General features: G+C 40.6%; 2 protein-coding genes across 2 annotated transcripts; both read left to right on the forward strand.

Moving 5' to 3' along the window:
- The first annotated feature begins 774 nt into the window (after positions 1-774).
- On the forward strand, positions 775-3,438 carry LOC143118822 (apolipoprotein C-II-like). The gene is made up of 4 exons (XM_076279939.1): positions 775-1,036; positions 1,572-1,639; positions 2,371-2,527; positions 2,965-3,438. The coding sequence occupies exons 2-4, from the start codon at positions 1,591-1,593 to the stop codon at positions 3,050-3,052; spliced, it is 294 nt and encodes a 97-aa protein (XP_076136054.1). The 5' UTR covers positions 775-1,036; positions 1,572-1,590; the 3' UTR covers positions 3,053-3,438.
- A 17,044-nt stretch (positions 3,439-20,482) lies between these two features.
- LOC143118594 (apolipoprotein C-II-like) lies at positions 20,483-21,886 on the forward strand. Its single transcript, XM_076279620.1, has 4 exons — positions 20,483-20,531; positions 20,785-20,826; positions 21,013-21,130; positions 21,799-21,886. Exons 1-4 carry the CDS (start codon positions 20,483-20,485, stop codon positions 21,884-21,886), a joined length of 297 nt encoding a protein of 98 aa, XP_076135735.1.
- The last annotated feature ends 5,876 nt before the right edge of the window (positions 21,887-27,762 follow it).

The following is a 27,762-nucleotide window of genomic DNA, read 5'->3' on the forward strand; positions in this document are numbered from 1 at the left end:
ACATAACATAAACATGTACATGCACACATGCACACAATTCAAGAATTTCTCAGAATTATGAACAGGCAAGATGGAGGTGGGGTTGTATAAAATGAATTTTACATGTGAAATCTATGAACTAATCATGTTTTGGTACTTGTTGTCTAGCAGATACCAGTGAGAATTGAGTGTGGATAATGCAATTTAGTGAGACAGTTAGAATCATATAGGCCTTTCAGCGTGATTTATTTTTGTGGAAAAACTGTGCTGGACTGGGCGGCGGTCATATTTTGTACCTCTCTGCGGTACATCTAGTTTTATTTTATGTATCCTTTCTTTATCCAGGAAGGTCCCATTGAGATACAATATATTTTTGCCAGGGAGTCCTAGCCAATTAGATCTCTCTGCATTACATCATCAATTCTGGTTTCACCTTTAATTGAATGCCATTAAATGAATTGCACTTTGAAAGAACAGGGCATAAATCATCAGACTGGATCCCTTATCTCAGTGAAATATATGGATGGCCTGTGGTCTACCTTGCCTACAGACAGACAGTCAGATATCCTGTGGTTGCTACGGTGACGTGTCTGAGGTGCAATAGACTTAGGACGGCCTTAGGAAACGTCCTAAGGTCCACTGTTCAGTCCACATTGCGCAACGCTGGGTGGATGCTTATCTGTTTTGGAGCAGGGGTAGACTAATGAGTAGAAGTTATTGAAGTATGGCCAAAGGCGTGACACACCTATCGAACTCAACAAATCCAAATGTGGACTCCAGTCAAAGAGAACAAACACACATGATCAACAAACAAAGAACAGAAAGAAAAATAACCAAAGCCCAGATAATATTTTTTTCAAAGCTGTTTTTTTCCACCCATTGAGTCACTCACACATAAACAACTGGCTCACTTTTCTTCTCTGAGCCATTATCACTGTGGACTGCACTTTGACATCAGAGCTGACGAGTCAACACCTTGTGTTTGTATATATATCAGGTAGGCCAGTGATAGCCACCGCTCAATCTACCAGACGCATTAAACTGCGAAGGAGAGACCGTAAGTACTGACAGTTTAATGCTTCTCTGCTTTATGTCTTTATTAGATCCAAAAACACAATTACACAAAAGATCTTTAGAAAAAAAGAAAAACAAAAGATTTTTAAAGATGCTCTTGGGTAATTTCTCAGTGATTTGTATCTGTACCTGCAGATGAGATAGGCACACTGAACCTTTCCATCTTAGGGTCATTTATATTTTCAGTCAGTGATTCAATCAAGTAACAGTGTTATTTCAAAAACAGGATTACAGAGCAGTGAAGGTGTAGTGTCTAAGAAGGGCATATCTATATACATATGATTACACATGATTTAATCTGCACAGTCCAGGGGGAACAGTGTTACTTGTTTGAGTTGTGCTCTTATGCATCCGTCAGTATGAGAGAATATCTATACACTCTGACTTAATTCTTCCCACAATGTTTGGATAAATCTTCCTCACTGGAGAACCAACAGTGTGAGGAAATGCTGCCATCTTCTGGACGCTCTTGCTCGCTCTCACTATCGTCTCATTGAGTCAAATCTCTTGTTCCACAGATTGTGCAGTCATCTCATCATGAGGAACGTCTTGCTTTTTGCTGTGCTCATTGCACTTCTCGCCGTCGGTAGGTCAAGATGTCCATCCCATCCCAAAATCACCACGACATAACACCTCTCTCACATCTCACTTCAATACTTTCGCCTACTATTTACTTTCAACTATTTACTTTCGAGTACACGATGGAATTGAATTAATAATCAGTGGACCCTAATTTCATGCGTGTATATAACGATATGTATCATGATAGACTTATTTGATAAGTAATATCAGGGTCCAGAGACGGCGTTTGAATAGACAGGAGATAAATAATTTGTAGTATTTTTTAATACTATTTTAATTAAAGTATTAAAATGTTGGAGTGTTTTAGCCTTTATTTAATAGGGCAGATAAGAGGAAATGAGAGATTGTGAGTGGGTTTGGGAAATGACCTCAGGTCGTTGACCTCGCACTAAGCCCCTATAGACCTCTGAAGTTCGCCTACAAAAAAGCAGCCATCTTTTGTCCTATGGGGATTTTGAATTATAGCACCTGTTAAAGTCTCGCAGGAATGAAACTGGATCTCCTTATATGGGCAAAGATGGCCGTTTTGGTTCTTTTTTGTAGGCGAACTTCAGAGGTCTATGGGACACCAACACTACCACTGTGTTACGGCCCCGACATGTTGCCAAATTTTGAGAGGAGGCCTGCAAATCCATTCAACAAATTGTCAAAAAGAAAGTCAGCTACAATATTCAAAGGGAAAAAAGACTTAGTCTGCATTCCTGCTGACCTCCTGTCTGATACTGCCCCCTACAGGTGCGGAGAGCTTCCGCATGCCTAGGCAGACTGAGGAGGAGGAGGGCACTGTGGCAACAGTGCTGGTCACCCTAAAGTCCTACTATGACAAGGGCATCACCAGCGCCTCTGGATACCTGGACAGCATCAAGGGGATGAAGCTGGAGGAAAAAGCCAAGTAAGTCCAAATGGAACCAACTCAGATGCTGAACACATATGACTATTTACAGTACCCTCCAGAATTATTGGCACCTCTGCTAAAGTTGACTAAAACCCTGTATATAAAAAAAATCTGTTGGTCATTTATTGTAATCTCACAATTTAAAAAAATAAGGAAAAATCCAACCCTGAAGGGAAGCAAATTTATTTTGAGAAAAAGGAAAATAAATATTTTTAGCTAAAACACGTTGCTCACATAGGTGTACATATAGACAATACATAACACCAAATTCGCAACACCAAGCCCAAATCACCAATACAAATCTTAGGCTCCTATGGCTTCACATCAACAAATCCACATTTTCACCAAGAGGTTGAGAGATTTCTTTTGTATTTTATTTTTTATTTTATATAAATCCAGCACACTGACTCATAACTGACTTCACCCTTTCACAGGAACTTGTTTGGGGAGACCACCGCTGCCGTGAAGACCTATGCCGGTATCATGCAGGACCAGCTGTACCACATGTTCGGGTCCCAGTAAATATCCCAGACCTTCAGACCCTCAACACCCATGGCCCACTCCTGTTTCATGAGACCTGACCTCTGATGCTGCTAGCTGGCTTGTTAGCTTGGATTGGCTCTTGACGTCCAGAACCCTACTTGAGGCCTTTCTTTCGGCACACCCATTTTCGACAAACTCAACAAACTCTCACTGCGACGGCAAACTTTCAACAAACTATTGATAAGATTTCAACTTCAACGTAATCGACTTCAAACTCACAACAAAACATTACTCCACACAGGACTCACTGACACTGACTTGAAGTAAATCCACAGCGCCACCCTGTGGTGAGCCGGTCTATAGAGACGATTGGCCACTTCTTCACGTGAACTGTCCACTCACAACTTGCAATAAAAAAACGTGTTTGTTATTAAAAAAAAAAGCCCATCTTGTCTCACTTGGTTCTGTCAACCCGGACCCACACCAGCTTTTTATACAAGTGTAACTAATATTTGATTGATTCAATGAGTGTTTCCACATTAGCACAATTACCTCAAGTCATTTATATGGCATGTCTTGATGGTACGGACCAACCTGTTTCGAGGCCACTGCAAAAAAAGGAAAACAAGGCTGAAATGTTCACATATATTTATTTATTGAAAAGGAATATGATTGAATTATTAATTATTCTCTCTAAATAATCTCAAAATCAGGCATTGGTTTCAGGATATTAAGAATGGTGGTCTAATAAGAATATTATGCAGTTTGCTCAGATTAACCCCTCATCGGCCGAACAGTTAGCTAAGATTAACCCCTCATCTGCCGAACAGTTTGCTCAGATTAACCCCTTATCTGCCGAACCAGTTAGGTTCCATGTTTCTGTTCTCATGTTAAGTTAAGTTAAAGTATTTGTTCTGAAGGATATTTTCCGTGCACATGCATGCACACACACACACACACACACAGTAACTAGTTTTGCTATTCAGCCAAGACATGGACATAACTCAACTTTGTCATAAAGTTCTATGGAGCCAATAACTCTTTACATGACATATTGAAAATCTCAGGGCAGATCTGAACAAAGAGGTCAAATATTCAGTCTTATGGACAATAGACATGCCCTAAAAATCTACATCTGGACAAAGACTATCCAAGATTATGGAGATATACTGTATATCCACATGTTGACTCAAATTTACAAAAGACAATCATGGAACCTCCTAAATCTACATTTAGCAATGTATGTATATAAAATGGGAAAACAATAATAAAGAGGCACAATATAATAGTGCTAATAGACCACTAACAGCCGACTTAAATTCACTTGCCTAAATGGTCACTTGCCAACAGATGGTCAGAACGCTACTCTGCATAAATGATGAAAATTTTCCGATCAAATTTTTTTTCCTGTACCTACTTGTCATTGAACAGTGCTCTGGTGGTTGAACTACCATGCAAACAACCAACTGTACAACCAACTGTACTTAGTGCTCCTAGTCATTTAAAGAGCTGAACTTCATAAGGTTGACTTCAATATGGTTGACTGCTGTTGACCTTGTATCTAACTAATTCATTCGTATAGCATTATGGTATTGCACATGGCTATTGTTAATATTCTGTTCGATTTGATTTAGTCTCTTACCAACAATTGATTTTTTTTTTCATTTTATAATTTTATCATAATATTTTATTTTATTTTGTATATATGTATATATATATATTTTTTTTGTTCATTTTGTGATGTTTATTGATTTTAGTGTAAGTCGCTTTGGACAAAAGTGTCTGCTAAGAACCATAAACATGAATATAAACACATACTGTCATACCTATAAAATGTAAAAGAAAATATAATAATAATAATAACAATAATAATAATACTATTAATAATAATAATGTTACTATTTGTATCTGTTATTATTAGTTCTGATGGAAGTGCACAACCCAGCTCAAGCACTCTAAATAACCAGAGTATGTCCTCAAGTGAAGATGGTCTCACCTGGATCTCTGCAAGTCTATGATCCTGTTTGTAGTTATCTAAATGATGTTACAGACCAAGTCGTCTTCAGGCCAGGTGTTCAGTTCACATCTGGTCATTTTCCTGAAAAAGAGCAACAATATCTACTTAAATGTCACTGAATGAATGTGTTTATATGTGTATGTGGATGTAGAGAAGAGAGAGAGAGAGAGAGAGCAAAGTGCCAGTCCAAGAGAAAAATCTATATAACTGTGTGCCAGAGAGATATTTGGCTATACTACCAAAGAGAGGAGGGTCCCTTATAGAGGGAGAGCAGCTTCACAGAAGAGAACTTCTGACGGCAAATTTGAGGAAAAGTTGGTAAACCATCCTTCTTACCCTTCTTACCTAATTTGAGGGTGCTGATTCTGAATATTTTGTTTACCAAGCTCAATTCTGAGTTCTAAGCTGCATAATCAGCATTTTAACATAAAATAGCGATTATTTTTGCTTATTTTTCCCTAAATTGTGTTGATTTCAAAAGTAATCACTAAAACCAAATAAAAGTGTTCTCTAAATACATGTTTGAGCATTAAATAAGCCATACTATAGTTTATTAACGTATTTAATGGGAACATGATTACAGTTAACATGTAATAAACTCGGAAATTCTAATCAAAACACAACCATATTTTTATTGATAACATAGTGAATCACTCGTGGTGTTTAATGCATTTCATCACAATAACAAATTGCACAGATAACCTTCAACTCAGAATATATCCTACAGTACATATGAACTTAGATAGCGGCAATAAGCCTAATGCAGAACTGCATCTATTGTCAGCAACAACCGTCAAGTAAAAAACATTTTACTTCTAGTAACACTGGATTAGGTATGTGTGCTTGCCTCCATACTAGAGCTTGATAATGTGCTCTTCTAATATGCCATTGAGCAGCATCACTTGTTGGTGGTAGAGCCTCCGATCCTCGACATCTAGAAAACAGAGTGGCTCTGGCATAGTGTTATCACGATACCAAAATTATGACTTCGATACAATACCTGCCATAAATATCTTGATACTCGATACTGAAGCGATATCCAAATCCTAAAATATCTGGAAAAGAAAGGACGCAGGCCTCCTCCAAGTGTATTGAGTCATTTGTGTTGAATTTGGTGCACTTTTGGTTTTCTGGGTTTCAAACTTCTAAACTTCCTACATAATTATTATTTTTGTAGTCAGTAAAATAGAAGTTTGTGTGTGATTAAGTCCTTTATTGTTTGTTATAGCTCATTTTGTGTGATGTTTTGGCAATAAATTACCTTTAAATAGCCAAAGTAGGCTAGATCAAGGTCAGTGTTCAAATTACTGCATGCAAATCACTTAATGCTATGCAGAAGAGCCTAATCTTTAGGCCATCTGATGTAGGCTACCCTAGGCCTTCCTGTGTTTATGGGATTTCTTTGACAGTTGCAAAGGGAAAAAAGTGAAGATAGTCTTCTTTTCTCCCAGTGTAATTTAATAAGTATGTTTCAACCACTCTTTGGGTCTTAATCAGATATGCCTACACCATTATTACATTACATTACATTACATTTGGCTGACACATTTTTAACCAAAGCGACTAACAACATGGTAACAGTTTTAAAGCAATTCTCTCAACAATTTTAGGACAATTTAAAAACGGTAGAGTACAGTAAGAATAAGTGCATCAGTGAGTGCTGTTTTTAAACAGTTGAGTGTCAGTTCAAGGCGGATGGTAAGTGCTAGGATCAGCAAGACTTGTTGTAAGTGGTGCTATGAGAGGATATGTTCTCTAAAGAGCTGGGTCTTCAGGAGTTTTTTTGAAAATGGAGAGGGATGACCCTGCCCTTGTAGGAACTGGCAGTGTGTTCCACCAACGAGGAACAACAGATGAGAAAAGTTTGGATTGGCCTGAGCGTATCTGTTGCAATATCTGTGTGCATTCCTATATTAGGTCTATTTCTTTGATAGTCAACATCATTTGCTACCACATAACAAATACCAAATAACAATACAAAAGTTTCTTACAAACTTTCCTGCATACTTCTTTAATGTGCTGCAGTCAGATGGGTGCCCTAAAGACATAACTAGATCTTGAGCATCTATTACCAGTGTTGAATGAGCAGTATTTGTAGTGATCACTACTGGACATTCCACATTGCTAGACAGCACTTGAGTGAGGATGACTTATTTCTACTTCACAAATAACCATAGCTATCTGCAATAGCTACAGTACAGGGACATTAATCAGTTCATAGCTGAGGATTTGTTCTAGGTCTACTTCCCTTTCAGCATCATATGCAGTAATGATGCACTGGAGAATGTTTCTTTTTGTTGCACTAAAAAGGATATCTTGTCTAAATTTTATTTTTATTTGCAAATAATGCAATCTCCATAGCACTCTTCAGCAACCCTCAAACATGCACACTCTTCCATTTTTTTGCATGGCTGGGATTTGAATGATAGGAAAGAGCACCAGTGATGTTTTAACTAGGCAAGCACAGTCGCCTTTACAGTAAAAAAAATACAGTGTAAATCCTCTGTAAAGACTGACAACTCTTCATAATAGTTAGTGACAAAATACTTTCTACAGAAAAATGAGCAGTCACCTACTATTCTATCAATTTATTATCAAGGAATCTATTTTGCTTCTAAACGTCATACTGAATTTTAGCTATTATTTCATTTATATTTTAATTTAATTTTATTTTCATTTGCTACTTGAGGGTCATTGGGGTAATTCCTGTCCTGTCCTACAACATATCTGATACATAAAGAGTATATTAATGCCTTATTTTTTGCAATTCCTACGATATCTGATGGCAAAACCAAAAAGTATGTGAATTATGCTAACTATACTCAAATTATGCTAACTATACTCAAAACCTGCATAGCAAGCTTAAAACTAAAAATTGAGCTTGGTAAACAAAATATTTGAATTCAGCACCCTCAAATTGTGTGCAATAGCCCCTTTACTGACTTTTCCTCAAATTTGTCAACAGGACTTTTTCTGAACGTTTGTTAGCTATCTGCTCTCCCTCTATTACAGACCCACGCCCTGTCCCGGCTGCACTGAGTCAATAGTAACTTGGACCAACCTGTCTATATGCACTGATATAGAAAGGCCTGAAGGGGGCGCAACAAGATGTAACAATGCAAAACACACCATGAGATGAAAAGATGTGTTTGTGTCAGTACATTAATTGGCTGATTACATGAGAAGCGGTCTTAATAAATCACAAGCATTTTCAGTTTGTATTGATTGAAAATGGAGAAAAACTCTGATGAAATAGGTCAATGTAATGTGGTTTCTAATAGACTGGTTTTTCCCCTTATCCAAGTCCTAAATTAAATCCCAAAGGAAGAGACCCTCTTAATAATCATTCCTACCCAAACCAAAATGTATCACAAAAATGTCTTTCCTGTCTCACAAGAAGTAAACATATACTTTTGTTGAGATCTCCTGATACTTCCAAACCCTTCTTTGACAAATGAACAGCAAACTGAAAAATAGCCCTTCTCTTGTCTCAGCCCAAGAACAATTCAAGTTAAATTTAACATCTCAGGATACTCTATTTTTCTCCTCAATCTATCCATATAGCTCCTAATGTCTCCTACAGGGGTTTAGGAGAAATAGGTGAGATCTCATTAAGTTTCACTTTTCTTTGGGTAATAATCAACCGGAATAATGGCAAGCTGAATCGGACGTACCTCTAACATGCTGTCTGTGCGCTGGCACACCTATACATATAGGCTACTGCAAGGTGAATAGAATGGCCTGGTGCTTTGATGTCTCATTTGAAGAATGAGAAAATAATTGAGGGACATATATGAAAATACTTTTTATGAAACAGCACAAGTGAACGTTTTTAAACTTAGTTTTTCAATTGTTTACTTGTAAATCCGCATAATCCAAAATATAAATGGTGATAGCAGGGTGTGGGCCATTCGGTCCACTCTTGCTGATTATACCCACGGCAAAATCTTTTGCAACTGCAGTACTTTGGGACTTTGCAGTACTATGGGACACACCCAGGAAATGCAAAAATAACACATTTTCAACACCTAACATTAGAGTCCTGGTTGGGTAAGACGGAACATTAGAATGCTTTTCCACATCAAGGTCTGATTAAAATGGAGGTGAATAGAGTTTATTGCACTCAAGTTGGATTTATTACCATTTATTTGTTACTTAATATACTCCTAAACATAAAGTGTCTATAAGCATATGATTGTTTTGCTGGTTTCACTGTAAAGGTAATATTGTCAATTGCACCTTTCAGAGTTTCAGAGATTGACAGAAAGCAATAACTGCACTAACAATCATGAAAAGATTTAATCAGTGGTGAGTTAAGGGATGGACTGTGGTCCCTTTCCCAGATCATGCCTCCCCTCTGTCTGACCCCTGCCCCGTGCCTTACCCTGTCCCCCTCCCCATTTGCACATGACCATTTAACGTCGTCAGCAGCTGTCTTTCCTCCGTCTCCCCTGGCAACGGAGCACAGAATGTTCAGCGTGCACTGCTGATAGCAACAGCAGGGCACAGGCCATGGATCGTATTGTACTGTAAGATGTGTTCAGGGTCGACATGAGAGATGTAGAGATGGGGGACAGCTAGGCTGACAGTGGAGATGGTGCTGATAGCTAGGCTGACATGCCCCTATAATGTTCTTTATTTATAGTGTTGATAAGTAATAGATGGAAACTGATTTTCATTTTCAGAGAGGAAAGTATAAAGTGGAAACTGCTTCTAATTTAAAGTATGTTGCACATCAACAAGAATCCGTTACATTCTCCGCCACAAACTGTAAAGCTAGATCTTCTGAACATTTGCTCCCATAAACTTGACTTTTCACTTGAAGCATGGTTGGATCAAGCAAGAAGTGACAATACCCTCGACTCTCACAAAATTAACTTTTATGAATGCTACCTGATGAGAACTACCAGCTCTTCCATATTTTGTTTGTTACTACTTAAAACCAAGAATCTTGGTTAAAGGTTATCCCGATGAGGCAAACTCTCGTTGACCATTTGTACAGGTTTTGACTGGATGTCTTATTACATCAGGGGGTTACAATTTGAGCCCAGATATCCAGAAAGCAGTTATGAAAAGGAACACAATGCACAACCTGATTCTTTTAGTGAGTACAGGGTCCAACGGACAGTGTGTACAAGAGCCCAGCAAGAGTTACTGTATCCCAAACAGTGGAAATATCTATCCAACTGTAAAATGACTCCGCTGCCTTATCTGATCAGTTGTGTTTGTTCCCACTTTGTACCCACTCCATTCAGAACAGATCTACAGTATGACTGTAAGGGGGGGTCCTAAATTATTACACAGCTGCTCTCTTTGAGCAGACACGTCCAAGTGTCTCGAGTCAGCTGTCCGACTCAGTTATGACAAATGTTAATGATGACTTTTCTGCAGCAACAGTTAATACTGTCACAGAAAAAAAAGAAGACACAGTGGAACCATATCCCAACCGCTAAACTCAGCCACTCTACAGAGACAGTGTTGGAAGACTGAATGAAAATGGCACAAATACAAACATCAGTTCCACTATCAAATCCATGAACAGATGCTCAACACAATTATATTATTGCTCTCACAGTTGTATTATAACAGGAAAAGAATATATACACAATACTTGTGAGCTATTCATGAAGTTAACTACCCCTCCTTCAGAGATTATAAGTTAAATCTTTTGGTGGCATCTTTTTTTCAAAGGTGCGAAGACTCAAAGCTGCAAAGACTCAACCCAAGCAAAATAAAGGTCACTCACTGTCCATTTAGACTCTATCAGCACAGTTAAACGTTGGCGCACATAGAGGACCTGAATAGACAGTCTGACACTGAGCAGATGGTACCTGAGCCCAGATGGACAAACCCGACCCCATACAGGCTATCACTGGCCTTGATACTTAAAGCAACACCAAAGTGTTTTTTGTACCTTAAAATAATGTTTCCAAAATTGTTTCAGTGGTTCATCAACTCGTAACAGGGTGAACGGCACTTCTGCATTCGCTTCGCGGCCCTCTATCGGCTATAACCGCACTATGCAAGTTTGCCAGATCGGGTAGCGGATCTGTAGTTTGATGGAATAAGACATAAGAAACTACAAATTTGACTTGCATCTTACTGTATGTCGCAATACATCATGCTTTTTTTTTTGTGATCAAATGTTTTTTATTAGGTAATGTTACACAGGGTTATTAAAAACACCATCATACTGTCATATTATAATTTCTAATTACACACAATATGCCCAAGACATAGGAACGAGTCCCAGGACAAAAAACACAGAGAAGAAAGCAGGAATGAGGGAGACAACACCACAATATCAAAAACATAAACAACCACACAACGATGGACAAGCACAAACACACAGACAAAACAAAAAAGAAAAGAAAAAACACTTATACACTTATAGAGGGACAAATATTACACAGATCAGATATGCACAAACCAAAGCAGAAAGGATTAGCATAGGCCTACAGCAGCCGTTTTAAAGATTCTGCAATATTTTGCCAAGTGTCTTGTGTCTTCTCTGACGCTCCATTGATTCGCGCTGTAGAGAGCTCCATATAGACGACATCCAAGAAAAGTAGAGTCCATGTCTGTACAGACAGATCATGAGGTGGTTTCCAGCGAGTTGCAACCATTTTCTTAGCAGCTGTAAGTCGAGCATATACAGCACGCTTCAGCATTCAAGGCTGACAGGTCATTCAGAATCAAAACACTAATAGTAACAGGTACAGTGTAATTAATCAAGGTAGATAGATTGGATGCAATGGTGTTCCAAAACTGATGGACAGGAGAGCAATCCCAGATCATATGGAGATATGTACCTTGAGCTTTTAGTGGGCAGAAAGTACATAAAGGATTATTGATTATTTTCATGTGATGCATTTTCACAGGGGTAAGGTAAGTCCTATAAACGAAATTGTAATGGATCTGCTGGTGGTCTGGATTGCGTGAGACTTCTGTGATGTTAGACCATACGTCATGCCAATCAATTTCGTCAACCAGACCTGGGCAATCACGTTCCCAAATCCTCTCTACAGGGAGGCCAAAGCGGTGAGGTATCACCAGAAACTGATAAAGCCTAGACACCATACCCTTGGTTTTTGACTGTACAGAAAATAATTGCCTGATTGGATGGGTGGGCAGAGATTCTTGCCAGGGAACACCATATGCTTTAAGTGCTGATCTTAATTGTCTGATTGGATGGGTGGGCAGAGGTCCTTGCCAGGGAACACCATATGCTTTAAGTGCTGATCTTAATTGTCTGATTGGATGGGTGGGCAGAGGTCCTTGCCAGGGAACACCATATGCTTTAAGTGCTGATCTTAATTGTCTGATTGGATGGGTGGGCAGAGGTCCTTGCCAGGGAACACCATATGCTTTAAGTGCTGATCTTAATTGAAGGTAGAAGAAAAAAGAGGAACGTGGCAGACTGAATGTGTTTTGCAAATCAGAGAACGGTAACAAGCCAGCCTCAGTAAATATGTCTTTTAGATAAAGCACCCCCCTCTGTTCCCACTGTGGAGCCGCTATAGGTCTACCACCAATCAAAAGTGCTTTATTATTAAATAATGGAGAAAGTGTGTGCCAGTTACATGAAATATGGCGATATGTTTCGACCAATAATGGGGCCAAACCGTAGCTGACATTGTTTAGCAGAAATGTTGGCAAAGAGAACATCATGTAAAGACCAAGGTGCTGTCATAGCACTTTCTAAAGTACGCCAGGAAACAGAGGCGTTTGGATCAAACCAGAAAAGGAGAGGTCTTAACACAAAGGACTAAAAATAAAATTTTAAGTTGGGAACTGAAAGGCCACCATCTTCCTTCCTCCTCTGTAAAGTAGACATCTTAATTCGCGGCCTTTTGCCTTTCCAAATAAATGTACGTAGATATTGCTGATTGCAGTTTATGCCAATAACCATACGGAGGAGAAAGAGGTAGCATGGAGCTCACAAAATGAATCCTGGGTAAAACATTCATTTTAACCACAGAAATACGAGCTTGAATAGACATGGGGAGAGACATCCATTTTTCCATATCTTTCAAAACATTGCACTGAGCAACTGAATAATTATGTTTAACAATCTTATTTAAGGAGGGGGAAACTTCAATACCTAGATATTTAAATTGTTTAACAATGGGGGTGTTAACATTGATGCTTAAATTGCTAGCGGAGTCAGTCAAATGCAGTAGGGCAGATTTTGACCAGTTAATTCTAAAACCTGACAAGCTACCATACTCTTCACAGATGGACAAAAGGTGAGGAATAGACTGAGAAGGATTTTCTAAAAATACCATAACATCATCTGCAAACAGTCAAGTCAAGTCAAGTCAAGTTTATTTATATAGCGCATTTCATACACAGAGGTCATTCAATGTGCTTTACATAAACAAAACCAAACAATAATAACAAATAAAAAGCATAGAAAGGCAATATAGTCAAAGAATAGTTAAAAGGTAAAGATCATAATAAAAAGAAAACATAAAACACAAGGTAAAATAATTTAAAAATAAAGGATAATTAGTAAGCAAAAAACAAAGGCAAAAGTAGTAAAAAAAAAAGTAATAAAAGATAAAGTAGAATAATTATCAAGGCAGATTCAGAATTTGTAACTCGGCACAGTTAGCAGAAAGCATCTGCGAACAGTTTGGTCTTAAGTCTAGATTTAAAATTGGCTACATTTGGGGCCTTTTTAATGTCATCCGAAAGTTGATTCCACAGCTGAGCCGCATAGCAGCTAAAAGCTGCTTCACCATGTTTAGTTCTAACAGTAGGTTTTACTAGCAGGTTTTTCACCTGGGACCTGAGAGGACGCGAAGGTGTGTACTGCTGAAGCATGTCTGACAGGTATTTAGGTCCTGCTCCATTTACTGATTTATAAACAAGCAATAGAGCTTTAAAGTCAATTCTGTGACTTACTGGAAGCCAGTGCAAGGACTTAAGAATTGGAGTAATGTGGTCAGTTCTTTTAGTTTTTGTTAGAATCCTAGCTGCTGCATTTTGTATCATCTGAAGCTGTTTAATAGTCTTTTTAGGAAGGCCTGTGAACAGTCCATTGCAGTAATCAACCCTGCTGGAGATAAATGCATGAATGAGTTTTTCTAAGTCATATTTTGACATCAGCCCTCTGAGTCTGGCAATATTTTTGAGGTGGTAAAAAGCTGATTTAGTTGTCGCTTTCATGTGGCTGTTGAAATTTAGATCACTGTCAATTAATACACCAAGATTTTTAACTGTATCCTTTGCCTTCAACCCTTTTGTGTCAAGGAGACTGGCAACCCTAAGTCTTTCCTCCTTTTTACCAAATATAATTACTTCAGTTTTTTCTTTGTTCAGCTGAAGAACATTTTGAGACATCCAGGTGTTGATTTGTTCTATACACTGACACATAGATTCAAGAGGACCATAGTCGTTTGGTGACAGAGCTAAGTACATTTGTGTGTCATCTGCATAGCTATGATATGAAGTCAAGTTATTTTGGATGATTTGTCCAAGTGGGAGCATATAGAGGTTGAATAATAGTGGCCCTAAGATCGACCCCTGGTGAACACCACGGGTCAAGGACGTTGGTGTTGAGGTACAGTTTCCAATGGCAACAGTGAGAGGAGATGCTGTGTGTTACGAATACATATTGGCGACACCATACTAGACTGACGGATGGCTTGAGCCAGGGGCTCTAGGGAGAGGACAAATAACGCAGGACTCAGGGGGCAGCCTTGACGTGAAGATCTAGACACTGGAAATAAAGAGAAAAAGGTGCGTCCGGTTAAGACTCGAGCTGTTGGATTAGAATACATAATTTTAATCATTCCAATGAAAGTATTACTAAAGCCCATCACCTCCAAGACTGACCACAAGAATGGCCACTCTAGCCTGTCGAAAGCTTTCATTGTGTCCAGTGAAAGCAGTGACCTTGGTATCATGCTCACCTCTGCAGCATCAATAATGTGCAGAAGGCGTCTGACATTATCTGCAGCCATTCACGTTTTCATAAATCCTTTTTGGTCAGGTTTGACTAATTTTGGCATATAGGACTCCAGGCGGCGGGCTAGGAGCTTTGCAAAGATTTTCAAGTCTGAGTTTAACAGGCTCAGAGGTCTGTAGTTAGAGCACTCAGATGGATCTTTATGTCTTTTCAAGAGTAAAGATATCAAAGCTGTGTTCACATCCCTTGAAAACTCGCCCTTCTCAATAGAGAAGTTGATCATGTCGAGGAGGAAGGGACCAATCTGTTCCCAGAATGTTGTATAAAGCTCAGGGGGTATCCCATCAAAGCCTGGTGATTTAGCCCTTTGCATACTGTGTACTGCTGCACTTAGCTCTTTTATAGTAATAGCTTTGTCTAAGTCAGCTGATTCCTCTATTGTTAAATGAGGCAAGTCCAGCTGATTTAACCAATTGTCACAATAGGTTTTGTCCAAAGAAACCTCTGATGTATATAAATCTGAATAAAAGGCCTGAAATGTTTTATTTATCTCCACGGGATCCGTTCTAATAATACCATCCTTAGATTTAATGGCAGGTATATCTGCAAAATGATCACTAGACCTGATTCTCATAGCTAGTAAGTGACTAGGCCTAGCGCATTGGAAATAATAACGCTGTCTCGTCCTATGGATTAAAAATTCAGATTCCTGTTTCATAACGTTGGCTATTTCTTTCTTGACTAATGATCATTTCAAAGCTATTTGTTCAGTGAAATTTGTCTGCAACAGAGAGTCTAACCTGGTGTTCAGCTTCAAGATTATGAAGTCGAAGTGACCTAGCTTTGCGCTTATTGGAACAAAATAGAATAGCATTGCTCCTAATAAAACCTTTTATAGCATCCCACAGTATCCTGGGGTCTGTTACAGAGCCAACATTAAGTTCTGCAAAAATCTGGAATTCTGAAATGAACTGAGCAATATAAGATTCATTTCTCAACAGGGAAGTATTGAAACGCCATCTAACAGCACGTTGAGACAGTCTGCAGAGGGTGGTGGAGCAAAGAACACCTTTATGGTCAGACAATGCTATTGGAAGTAGCATTGCCTTCTCAATGGATTGAAATAATTGAGGAGATGCAAAAAGAAAATCAATTCTAGAGAAAGACTTATGTCTACCTGAGAAGAAAGAAAAGTCCTTGCAGGTGGGATTGACTGCACGCCAAATGTCTATAAGCCCCAAACTGCTGGCCCATGACTTTAGAGCACTAGTGGCCTGTGCCTGCCCCCCTGTAGCCCTAGCCTAAGTCCCTTAAATTACCTGGCACAGGTGAGGCTGGCACAACCAGCACATTTCACCCCCCTGCATCACATCCAGCCCATGGCCCTGCCCGCTCGATGCCCAGAGGCTGGGAAATGGTGTGTGATGTGTGTATCCAATGGCCCAGATGAGCTTGAAACAAAAGGGGGACAGACAGTTAAGTATAAGTATAAGTATATATACTCTTTTGATCCCGTGAGGGAAATTTGGTCCCATTTGGTCCCATTGGCATTTATCCCAATCCATGAATTAGTGAAACACACTCAGCACACAGTGAGGCGAAGGACACACTAATCCTGGTGCAGTGAGCTGCCTGCAACAACAGGCGCTCAGGGAGCAGTGAGAGGTTAGGTGCCTTGCTCAAGGGCACTTCAGCCGTGCCTACTGGTCGGGGTTCAAACCAGCAACCCTCCGGTTCCAAGTCCGAAGCGCTAACCAGTAGGCCACGGCTGCCCCAAAACACAGAGATCTTAGTGTAAAACTTGCTGTGCATGTTTTAATAGGTCAAGCCAAGCGTGGTAGGGAATCAAGACTTTTGTAGCCACTACATTCTAGTAATGCTCCTTAGCCAATACACTACCACCGCCCAAAGACTTAAGAGTTAAACTCATTGGTGTACGTGGTTTATTAGGTAAAGTCAAATCATGGCTTTGGTTTCCAGTGAGCAGACATAAGTTAGCATTATATCTGAATCACCCGAAGGGTTGGACCTCCATTTGACAAAGCTCCGCATATACTGTGGAGGTTGTGTCTGAAAGGAGCTATAGGCTACTGATAAAAATGCAGAATGCGCTGCAGTTGCGCTGTTGAATAAAAGCAAATAAATGGATGAATGAAATGAGTCAGTGGCGTGAATCTCCACCCAGCCCTCACCCACCTGGAAAAAAGACTCATATGTGAGATTGCTGTTTATAGACTTCAGTTCTGCATTCAACACCATAATACCACAACAACTCATCTGCAAACTGGGACTCAGTACCTACAGTACCTCTGCAACTGGCTACTGGACTTCCTCTGTCAGAGGCCTCAAGTAGTACGTGTTGGCAACAATATCTCAAGCAGCATCACACTGAGCACGGGGGCCCCCCAAGGCTGCGTGCTCAGTCCGCTGCTCTTCACCCTGCTGACGCATGACTGCACTGCACAGTGGCGGTTTTAGGTACGGGCGAACCGGGCGGTCGCCCGGGGCGGCATCTTGTAGGGGGCGGCACGAGCGCTTAAAAAAAAAAAAAAAAAAGAAGAAGAAGAATAAACGTCGCAAAACGATTTTCTATTATCCATCACTTGTGTGAGGAATTAGGGAATTGGCGCCCCTGTTGCTCAGAAGGTAGGCCTACTGCACTGCACTGTGCAGAGGAAGGGGCGAAGGGAGGGGTTTGCGGGGGACAGTTCACCTCTGGGTCTCCTTAATGAAACGGGATCCACTGTATATAGCCTACAACAGTCTATTAGTGGGCTAAAATCAGTCACACCTTGACTTTCTTCTAAACAACTCACATCTCATAATGTTATGAATGCAGACCTATGATTCCTGCACATTTAATTAACTGTGTGAAATGGCAATGCTGTAAGCAGTATTTTGCCATCTCATTCTGCTTGTTTGTGCAGAATTGCCTAATGTTGCTTTAAAAATTACGTTTAAAATGTCTCAATAAAAAAATGACTGTTTGAAAAAAAAGAAGATTTTTTTTGTTGTTGGGGGGGGGGGGGGGGGGGGGGGGGGATCTCGCCCGGGGAGTAATTGAGTCTAGAACCGCCACTGGCACTGCAACCTACAGCAACAATCACATAGTGAAATTTGCTGATGACACAACTCTGGTGGGTCTCATCACCAAGGGCGACGAGACTCAATACAGGTTGGAGGTCAACCTTTTGACCACGTGGTGCAGGGACAACAGCCTTCTGCTGAACGTCAGCAAGACCAAGGAGATTGTTGTTGACTTCCGGAGAGGTCACACCCAACACCTGCCACTGACCATCGACGGTGCTGTGGTGGAGAGAGTGAGCAGCACCAAATTCCTGGGGGTGCACATCAGTGAAGACCTCTCCTGGACCACCAACACTGCATCACTGGCGAAGAAAGCTCAGCGCCGCGTCTACTTCCTGCGGAAACTCAGGCGAGCAAGTGCTTCACCAGCCATCATGACCACATTCTACCAAGGCACCATTGAGAGCATCCTCTCCAGCTGTATCGCTGTGTGGGGCGGAAGCTGCACTGAATACAACAGTAAAGCCCTGCAGCGCATAGTGAACACAGCCGGAAGGATTATTGGTGCTTCACTCCCCTCCCTGAAAGACATTTACACCACCCACCTCACCCGCAAGGCGACCACAACCTGCGCTCCCGCACCACCAGACTCACCAACAGCTTCATACACCAGGCTGTTAGGATGCTGAACTCTTTCCCCCCTCTCCCCCCTCCACCCCCAGCTACATAACATCCTGGACTTTGGACCCACAATGGCTGCCTTGCACAACTCCACTTGTACACTTGCACACTTTGCAACTTGTTGTTGTTGTCCTGTTGTCCTGAATACACAACACACGTCTGCTGCTCTTACATAACTTGCACCACTATGCCACTTGCTTACTTAGGTCAAACAGAACTACCTCAGCCATTTATTGGCCTGACTTTGCACTACTATATTGACTGTCTATGCACAATTGCACAATTTCAACCCAATTTTGCTGCTCTTATTTATTCATTGTATGTGACTTCTTATTTACTTGTTATTGTTTACTTGAGTGTTATGTTTGTCTGTGGACTTTATTGGTAAAATTATGTCTTCTCTCCACCGTGGGATAAAGAGAAACGTAATTTCGATCTCTTTGTATGTCTTGGCATGTGAAGAAATTGACAATAAAGCAGACTTTGACTTTTGACTTTGAATGTGTAGATGTGTGCCAATGATAATCAATCAATCAATCAATCAAAATGTATTTACATAGCACTTTACAACAACCAGTAGGCGTCCAAAGTGCTTCACATCAGAGACTAAGAATAAAAACAGCATATCAAGCAAATGATGCAAAAGACTCTTGGTTATTCATACCAGGTGTTGTGAGTCGTGGTCTCTGAGTTATGGCTATCACCACGTGGAGTGCACTTTGGCATCAGAAGTCAACACCTTGTGTTTGTATAAATGTATGAGAAGGCCCAGAGACGCGCACCACTCAATCTGCCTCGGGCTACTAAGCACGCATAAGCTGCAAAGGAGAGACCGTAAGTGCTGACCACTTAATTGTGAGAGATCATAAGTACTGACCACTTATTACACTCTAGGTCTTTGATAATTGTGAAAACAAAAGGTATTTTCTATACATTCTCTTGGGCAATTGCTGGTGATTTGTATTATTCTGCAGACAAGATATGCCCACTCACAATCTCCATGTTTGGAACGGTTTGGCTTTCATGCCATAATTAAATCCAAGTGTGATTGAAAAAAAAGAGCAATAGCAGTGTCTCGCACATATTAGTATATCTGACCTTTATTGTTTGATTAAGTATGATTTTGATATCAGTGAACTGTAAAAAGTAAAAACATATTGCAATTGTAATTCACTACTTCTGTAACTGCAATTTGGACTTTAGGGGCAGCCGTGGCCATACTGGTTAGCGCTTCAGACTTGTTAACGGAGGGTTGCCGGTTCGAACCCCGACCAGTAGGCACGGCTGAAGTGCTCTTGAGCAAGGCACCTAACCCCTCACTTTTCCCCGAGCGCCGCTGTTGTTGCAGGCAGCTCACTGCACTGGGATTAGTGTGTGCTGAGTGTTTCAATAATTCACGGATTGGGATAAATTTCCCTCACGGGATCAAAAGAGTATATACTTATATATACAATTTTAACTTCTGATCTGCAAAATGCAATCATTATTTTACATTTGCAAAATAATACCACAGGATTTGCATTTGTATCTGACCATTCTGAGTGCAATCTTATCATGTGATTTTTGGCAGCTTTCTGTAACATTGTGTGTGTGTGTGTGTGTCAAAAACAAAAGAACCACCTATTGAATTCTTGTATTAGAAAAGAAAACTATTACAGGTTCTTGAGAGCAAGTTGCATGCCGTGATGTTTGCATTGTTCTCCAGCAGGACCATCAGCATGCATGACACATGAAATGTCCCTGTACTCAGACAAAATGCTGTCATCTTCTTCCTCTCACTCTCGACTCATTGCGTCTCATCTCTTGTGTCATAGATTGTGCTGTCATCATGAGGAAGCTCCTGGTTTGTGCTGTGCTCATTGCACTTCTCACCATTGGTAAGTCAAGATGTCCATCCTATCCCATCCCAAAAATAATGCCTGTCCCATTTCAGTACCTTCATCAATTGCTTATTTTCAAGTACATTGCTTTAGTAGGAGCTATTTATCAATCCCATTTACATTGAAAGTGTATATATATTGTAAATAGTTCCTACTAAGAAGAAAGAAAGGCAGGTAAGAAGGAGATAGAGATTAACATTTGATTTGTCTGCATTCTTGCTGACTCCCTGATTGCTGCTGCCCCCTACAGGCACGGAGAGTAGCCGCATTCCCAGGCAGGCTGAGGAAGAGGGAGACGGGATCGTCGAAGCTCAGGAGGAGACTGTGGCCGCCCCAGCTGAGGATGAGGCTGTGGCCGCTCCAGCTGAAGAGGAGGCCCCGCATGCAGAAGAACACAGCGCACCCGCTCCAGCTGAAGAGGAGGCCCTGCATGCAGAAGAACACAGCGCACCCGCACCAGCTGAAGAGGAGGCTGTTAAGCAGGGCACCGCAGCCAGAGTGATGAACACCCTCAGATCCTACTACGACCAGAGCCTCAACACCGCCTCTGGATACCTGGAGGATATCAGGGAGTTGAAACTGGAGGAGAAAGCCAAGTAAGTCCAAAGGCTCATAACTTAACACATAGAACTGCTACCATATAATGTAAATAAAAAATACACAGCTTTCAGAACACCAAGCCCATACTCATTTCCTATGAGTAGGAAACAATTTCAGTCATGCATCACACAAGACCCTTACTTCAATAATACAGTACATGATCACAGACGCAGACATGATCACAGCAAGCACAAGACAAGACAAAATAGATAGAGATAGATAGATAGATACTTTATTAATCCCCAAGGGGAAATTCAAGGTCTCAGTGGCATAGACATCACACACAACATGCACTTACAGCAAAAAAAGTAATATATGTAAAAAAGTAATATATGTAAAAAAGTAATATATGTAAAAAAGTAATATATGTAAAAAAGTAAACAAAAGACAGAGAACACAAACACACGGAGCTACCTCGACATGCTGCCACTCTCGTCGGTGCCGGTCCTGCCGGATCCGTGTCTACGGAAATCCCCCATAAATGCTATACTGACACAGCTGACAGAGGACACTTTAACACATCTCTGACAGTCATGGCTCCTTAGCAAAAAATATCCATATTTTGGCTGAGAGGTTGAAAGATTTATAAGTATTCCAACTTAATTGTTTTACAACATGCTGTCCAGCACACACTTACTCTTAAGTACCTTCCACCCCCTCACAGGAACCTGTACGTGGAGACCACCACAGCTGCCAGGACCTACGCTGGGGTCGTGCAGGACCAGCTGTACCACATGGTCGGAGCCCACTAAATTGACCAGGCCTTCAGGCTCCAAACTCCCGAGGCTCACAGATGATTTCTGCTGCTACCTTGGGGCTTGGCTCTCTCCCTTCATGATCCATACTCTGTTTGAGGACCTTCCTCTCGCCACTCACAGTTTCTCTACCAAACAGCAGATTTGCGAACTAATTACAAAAGCTGCTCCATACTGGACTCACTGAAACAGCTGTAGTACTATTGAAGTGAATCAATAGCGCCAAACTGTGGTGAGCCCATGGTTATTGTGAGTGGTGGGAACAAATGCAGTGTAACCACAGCATATCAAGGCTGTAGAAACCATTGGGAAATGCCATTTGTTCATGTAAACTATTCACTCATGTTGTGCAATAAAAAGAATATATTTAAGAACCAATCCAGGAGGGTTTTATGGGTCAACATTTAACATTTCTCAGGTAATTTACAGTATGTGTGTGACAATACACACCATGGGGTGAAAACATCATGTCTCTGTACATTACTGGACTGATTGCATGAGAAGCACAGCCTATAAAACTGTGGCCACTTAATCCATATATGTGCTTTTACAATTAACAAATCATCAAATTCTTGAGTTAAATGGAATAGAGTGAATTTGAAGGAAAAGCTCTTACTCATAATCAACCCATCTCAAACATTGTTGCTTCCACCACTTTCACAGTGGCAAGACTTAGACACACATTTTATCATGTTTAGCCTGTGCAGGAACTCTTATTTACACGTAGTGCACTGTGAATGGAGTGCTCATGCACAAAGTGGAAATGAGGGTCTTTTCGCCAAACTCAACACAAAGTCAACACAACAGCTCAACAAGTCTGGTTACACAATTCACAATTGGGAAATGTTTCCAACCCCAGCATCATACTGGACATAGACTTTGCATCAACTTTGAAGCCATTGGTCCAGCTTACATTGATCAGGGATTCTTAATGTTATTGTACCTCCTACTTCACCTGACCTTTACAAACTGATAATAAACTACATTGGGAATCAGGAAACAATGTTTACCTTTGCTGTATCATTCCGACTGCATTTTGTTATGACTGCAGGCGTTGCAACCACCATTTACCACAGCCACTTTCGATTTTAATACTAACGTCATCCCCTTTTGCTGCTGACTGGGCCTCCACCCCGATGGCTGAGGGAAACACCATTTGTTTCATGAAAATCATGTTGAACAGATCGTCTCTGTAATTCCAAATATATATGTTGAGAGGTCCATATACTATACTATTTCTCAGATCAGAATTAAAATTCTAAAAACTGCTTGTTCAAACTCCATATCATCTTTGTGCACATTAGAGTCTCCCCAATTTGAACAAATGGAAATGCTTAAGTACATCCATGCAACTGATTTTGTACAAATATCTGCTGTTTTTTATTTTATTTTCAATGCTAATGACATGTTGGTCAAAATGCACTATACTGAATCCCTGCTGAATAGTACCTCAAAAGTACGGAGCCCTAGAGGGGTCATCGCAAAATGTTTTGCATGTTGAGAGAATGTGCGCTCGTTTTACTACATTGTGCGCTCGTTTTACTAAATTGTGCACTCGTTTTACTAAATCGTACGCTCGTTTTACTAAATTGTGCGCTCGGTTTACTAAATTGTGTGCACTATTTACTATATTGTGCTCTCGTTTTACTATAGTGTGAGCTCATTTTACTAAATTGAGCTCTCATTTTAAGCATAGTAAAACGAGGGCACAATTTATTAAACGAGTGCACTATTTACTAAAACGAGCGCACGATTTACTAAAACGAGGGAACGATTTATTAAAACGAGAGCACAATTTGTGAACATGGTTAAAGAACATTGTGTGCACGATCTACTTAAACGTGGCCACAATTTGTAAAACGTGCACTCAATATTGTCTTGACACATGTAAACATGAGCACGTTATAGTATATTCGAGATCTCAATCTACTAAAACGCACCCACGAATAATTAAAACGTGGGCTCGAAGAAATTAAATTGTGTGCACAAAAATGTAGTGTGGTGTCAAGGGGTATCCCGGGAATGACGTCGGGAGGTGTGTCGCTTGTAGTGACGTAGAGGGAATCTCATTGATTGCAGTGCACCTGGATATAGCCCCGTTAGGTAGGGATGGGCAGAACGAGGCTTTGTGAAACAACGAAACGTTCGAAGCAATTGCGCCGGAATGTGTCGAGGTTTCGAAACAATCCGACACACGTAACTCCATGGTGACATCTAGTGGCCAGTTTTGCTAACATCACATCAACTGCTTCAGACGAAGAATATAAATAGCCAACATGGAACGCAAGATTTCATCCACAGCCACGTGTTTCAGTGGTTAACACACTTGCATTCGGCCGGAGCGGCCGGTGTTCGACTCCCTGCTGGTGCTTAGAAATTTCAGACTAGTATATGCGTTCAGTACCTAGAACATTTTTATATCTGCCAGTTAGATGTTTTGTTATTTCAGTTTCATAGTACATTATCCTTTGGAATATGCTGGAGAGGAAAATGCTACAATGGTTTTAAAATGTAGGCTATGCTTATGGCCCAGGGTTTTTTTGGGGAACATGTTGTAGGGAAATAAAGGATACATGTGAAGCAGGTTAGACTAATCAGGTACAACATGGGAAAAATAAACAACACATTTTTTGTATGTCAACATACATTTTTATTTAGGAATAACAGTTGTTCTGCCGTCTTGGCATTTAATCTGTTTCTTGTTTTTGAATAAACCTCCCCAGCCTTGGAAAAAATTATTTCACAAGGCACACTTGTTGCTGGCATGCAAATATTTTTTTGCCATCACAGTTAGGTTTGGATAAACCACTCTCCTCTCCTGCCAGTATTTCAAAGGGTCAGCTGTTCTTGAAACTAAATATGACCGCCGCCCAGTCCAGCACATTTTTTCCACAAAAATAAATCACGCTGAAAGGCCTATATGATTCTAACTGTCTCACTAAATTGCATTATCCACACTCAATTCTCACTGATATCTGCTAGACAACAAGTACCAAAACATGATTAGTTCATAGATTTCACATGTAAAATTCATTTTATACAACCCCACCTCCATCTTGCCTTTCATAATTCTGAGAAAATCTTGAATTGTGTGCATGTGTGCATGTACATGTTTATGTTATGTGTGTGTGTGTGTGTGTGTGTATGTGTGTGTGTGTGCGTGCGTGCTTGTGTGTGTGCCTGCGTATGTGCCTGTGCATGCAAGCGTACATATGTCTACTGTGTGTGTATGTGTCATACGTATGATTACTGTGAATGTATGTGTGTGTGTGTGTGTATCTGTTTGTGCACATGTGTGCACATGAAATTGGTTAACATGACCCCTGGAGGCAAACATACGGAAAAAAATGGTCATCCTAGTCCCTACAGTTCTCAAGATATTCACAGAGAACTGTGTCTGCCCTACCCTCCTTTGGGGGGGTCCAGTCCAGCGGGGGGGCTACAGATAAAAATGAAAAACGACGGTTCCATGCTATACATGTGGGGTTACATGCCCACCAAGTTTTGTGTACCCCGGTCTTTCAGTGTCCCGGGAATCCTTGTTGGTGTACGTCACTAAATGTACACATACATTATTTTATTGTAAGGCCCCCCATGAACGAAAGTACACAAAACTTGGCATGCATTCGGAGGGTGTCATAATGATCCTACACTTTTAATTTCGTGCAGTTTTGACCTTGTCAGCCAGAGATATTGTGATGAAAACACCTAATTGTTTGCTTTTTAATTTTTAACTAGGTGGCGCTATACATGAAATAAGTGGTAATGGGATGGGTTGACATGCCCCCTTAAGACCAACATATATAAAAAAGGTGGACCTCCTAGGCCCTACGGTTCTCGAGATATTCTCAGAAAATTGTCTCCGGCCACCTACAGGCCAGTTGGTGTATAGTAACATAAATTAATTTATTGTGTGGCCCCCCATGAATGGAATTCCACGAAACTTGGCGTGCATACAGAGGGTGTCATAATGATCCTACACTTCCAATTTCGTGCAGTTTTGACTATGTTAGGTCACAGATACCTGCGATTACAACACCTCATTTTTACTTTTTTGTGTTTAACTAGGCGGCGCTATACATGAAATGAGTGGTTATGGAATGGGTTGACATGGCCCCTTGAGATCAACATACAAAAAAAAAATGGTCCTCCTAAACCCTACGGTTCTCGAGATATTCACAGAAAACTGTGTCTGCCCTACCCTCCTTTCGGGGGTCCAGTCCAGCGGGGGGGCTACAGATCAAAACGAAAAACGATGGTTCCATGCTATCCATGTGGAGTTACATGCCCACCAAGTTTCGTGTACCGCGGTCTTTCAGTGTCCCGGAAATCATTGACGGAAATTTGGGCATGCGAAAAAGAAAAATGACCTTCGCTGCGCGGCGGTCATAATAAAGGCATCAGTCATATATTTTTTTTACTTCTGCTACTATCTAAATATTAACATCACTAGACTATATCTATCTAAACTATCGCTCACTGTCTGTCTCTAGCCTGTCAATTAATCTATATCACTAACCTATCAATCACAAGAATGCACTATAAATCTCTATATGTCTCTATGTCGCTATATCTCTCAAAATCTCTCTCCTCACAAAAAACCCAGAAATATAGGATGTGTTTGAATGACTTTTAAGCATTCTGGGACTTTGGAATTTAGATCAAACAGATGTTTACTCGGGTAATTGGCTCGCGCGGCAAGTGTGCCACCTGTCCAAACCAAATTGAAACACCACTAAGCCATGGTCACGTGACATGGGCGTTTTGAACCACACTTCGAAACACTGTTCGAAACACTTGCGTTTCGGAAGCTCGACACTGTTTCGAAACGTCAGCTTCGAGCATCACATCCCTACTGTTAGGTAGGCTGTAGGTGGGAGAGCAGATGATTGTGTGTGTTTGCACAGGCCCCTTGCCATCATCGTCCAGCTGAATGTTTGCCGAAGTTTTGAGTGTTTGTTGAGGTCCAAGTGTATGCAGAGCTGTGGTGTTTATCGCGAACGGTGTGAGCTGGGCTACATAGCCTGAGAAGCTGAGCATCGTGAACTCCACTGTTTATGTCTCCCGTTTCATAGTCCGTATTAAAGCTTACCCAGGGTTGGGTCAGATTACTTTGAAATGTAATCCATTACTGACTACAAATTACATGGCAATTTTTGTAATCAGTAACGTAATCAGTTGGATTACCAAAAACATGTAACTTAATCTGATTACTTTAGGATTACTTTTAGATTACTTCAATAAATATGCCCATTAAGTAAAAGACACCACCACAGAATTGGTGAAAGAATTCTCATTCTATTTTTCTTCTCCACTCTTCTCCAAACATGCACAACTCAGCTTAACCTTTATAAGGGCACACCTGGACAAATAATTTAGCTTTCGCTGGATTTTTTTGACCCAGGGACATGGCCTGAGATTGGAATAAAAAAGGGAAGCGTTAAACCCAAATGACTCCATGTCCGTTTCAATTGTGGGGGTGAGAAAATTATTATTTTGGGATGTTGTTCAATCAGGGGGACCTGGTGACTTTCTCAAAGTAAACGGTAACACTAAAACAAGAGGCTACATTAAGATTAGGAGGAAAAGATCAGGCAGTGTGCTAAGAGACCTGCCCCAATAGTAGTCTATGTAACTTAGTAAGTAAGTATATCTTTTGATCCTGTGAGGGACATGTGGTCTCATCTATCCCAGTCCGTGAATTAGTGAAGTCGAAAAACGGCAAGCCCAAAGGCCGAAGCCCTAACCAGTAGGCCATGGCTGCCCCAAAAGTCAGCATTTGAACATTAAACCACACAATGATCCAAAACATACAGCCAAACAAGGCAAGAAATGGTTAACAGAGAACAATATCAACATTTTAGAGCGGACCT

The sequence above is a fragment of the Alosa pseudoharengus genome, unplaced genomic scaffold (assembly GCF_046254945.1).
Source record: "Alosa pseudoharengus isolate Yale_2024_CS ecotype anadromous, Long Island Sound unplaced genomic scaffold, YU_APseudo_1.1 YU_APseudo_1.1_scf_12, whole genome shotgun sequence".
In the NCBI taxonomy this organism is placed as follows: domain Eukaryota; kingdom Metazoa; phylum Chordata; class Actinopteri; order Clupeiformes; family Clupeidae; genus Alosa; species Alosa pseudoharengus.

Coding starts and splice junctions, on each gene's coding strand:
- LOC143118822 (XM_076279939.1), top strand. CDS start 1,591: ATGAGGAACGTCTTGCTTTTTGCTGTGCTCATTGCACTTCTCGCCGTC. Junction 1,640..2,370: donor CATTGCACTTCTCGCCGTCG/GTAGGTCAAGAT, acceptor TGCCCCCTACAG/GTGCGGAGAGCTTCCGCATG. Junction 2,528..2,964: donor AAGCTGGAGGAAAAAGCCAA/GTAAGTCCAAAT, acceptor ACCCTTTCACAG/GAACTTGTTTGGGGAGACCA.
- LOC143118594 (XM_076279620.1), top strand. CDS start 20,483: ATGAGGAAGCTCCTGGTTTGTGCTGTGCTCATTGCACTTCTCACCATT. Junction 20,532..20,784: donor CATTGCACTTCTCACCATTG/GTAAGTCAAGAT, acceptor TGCCCCCTACAG/GCACGGAGAGTAGCCGCATT. Junction 20,827..21,012: donor CAGGCAGGCTGAGGAAGAGG/GAGACGGGATCG, acceptor AGGAGGCTGTTA/AGCAGGGCACCGCAGCCAGA.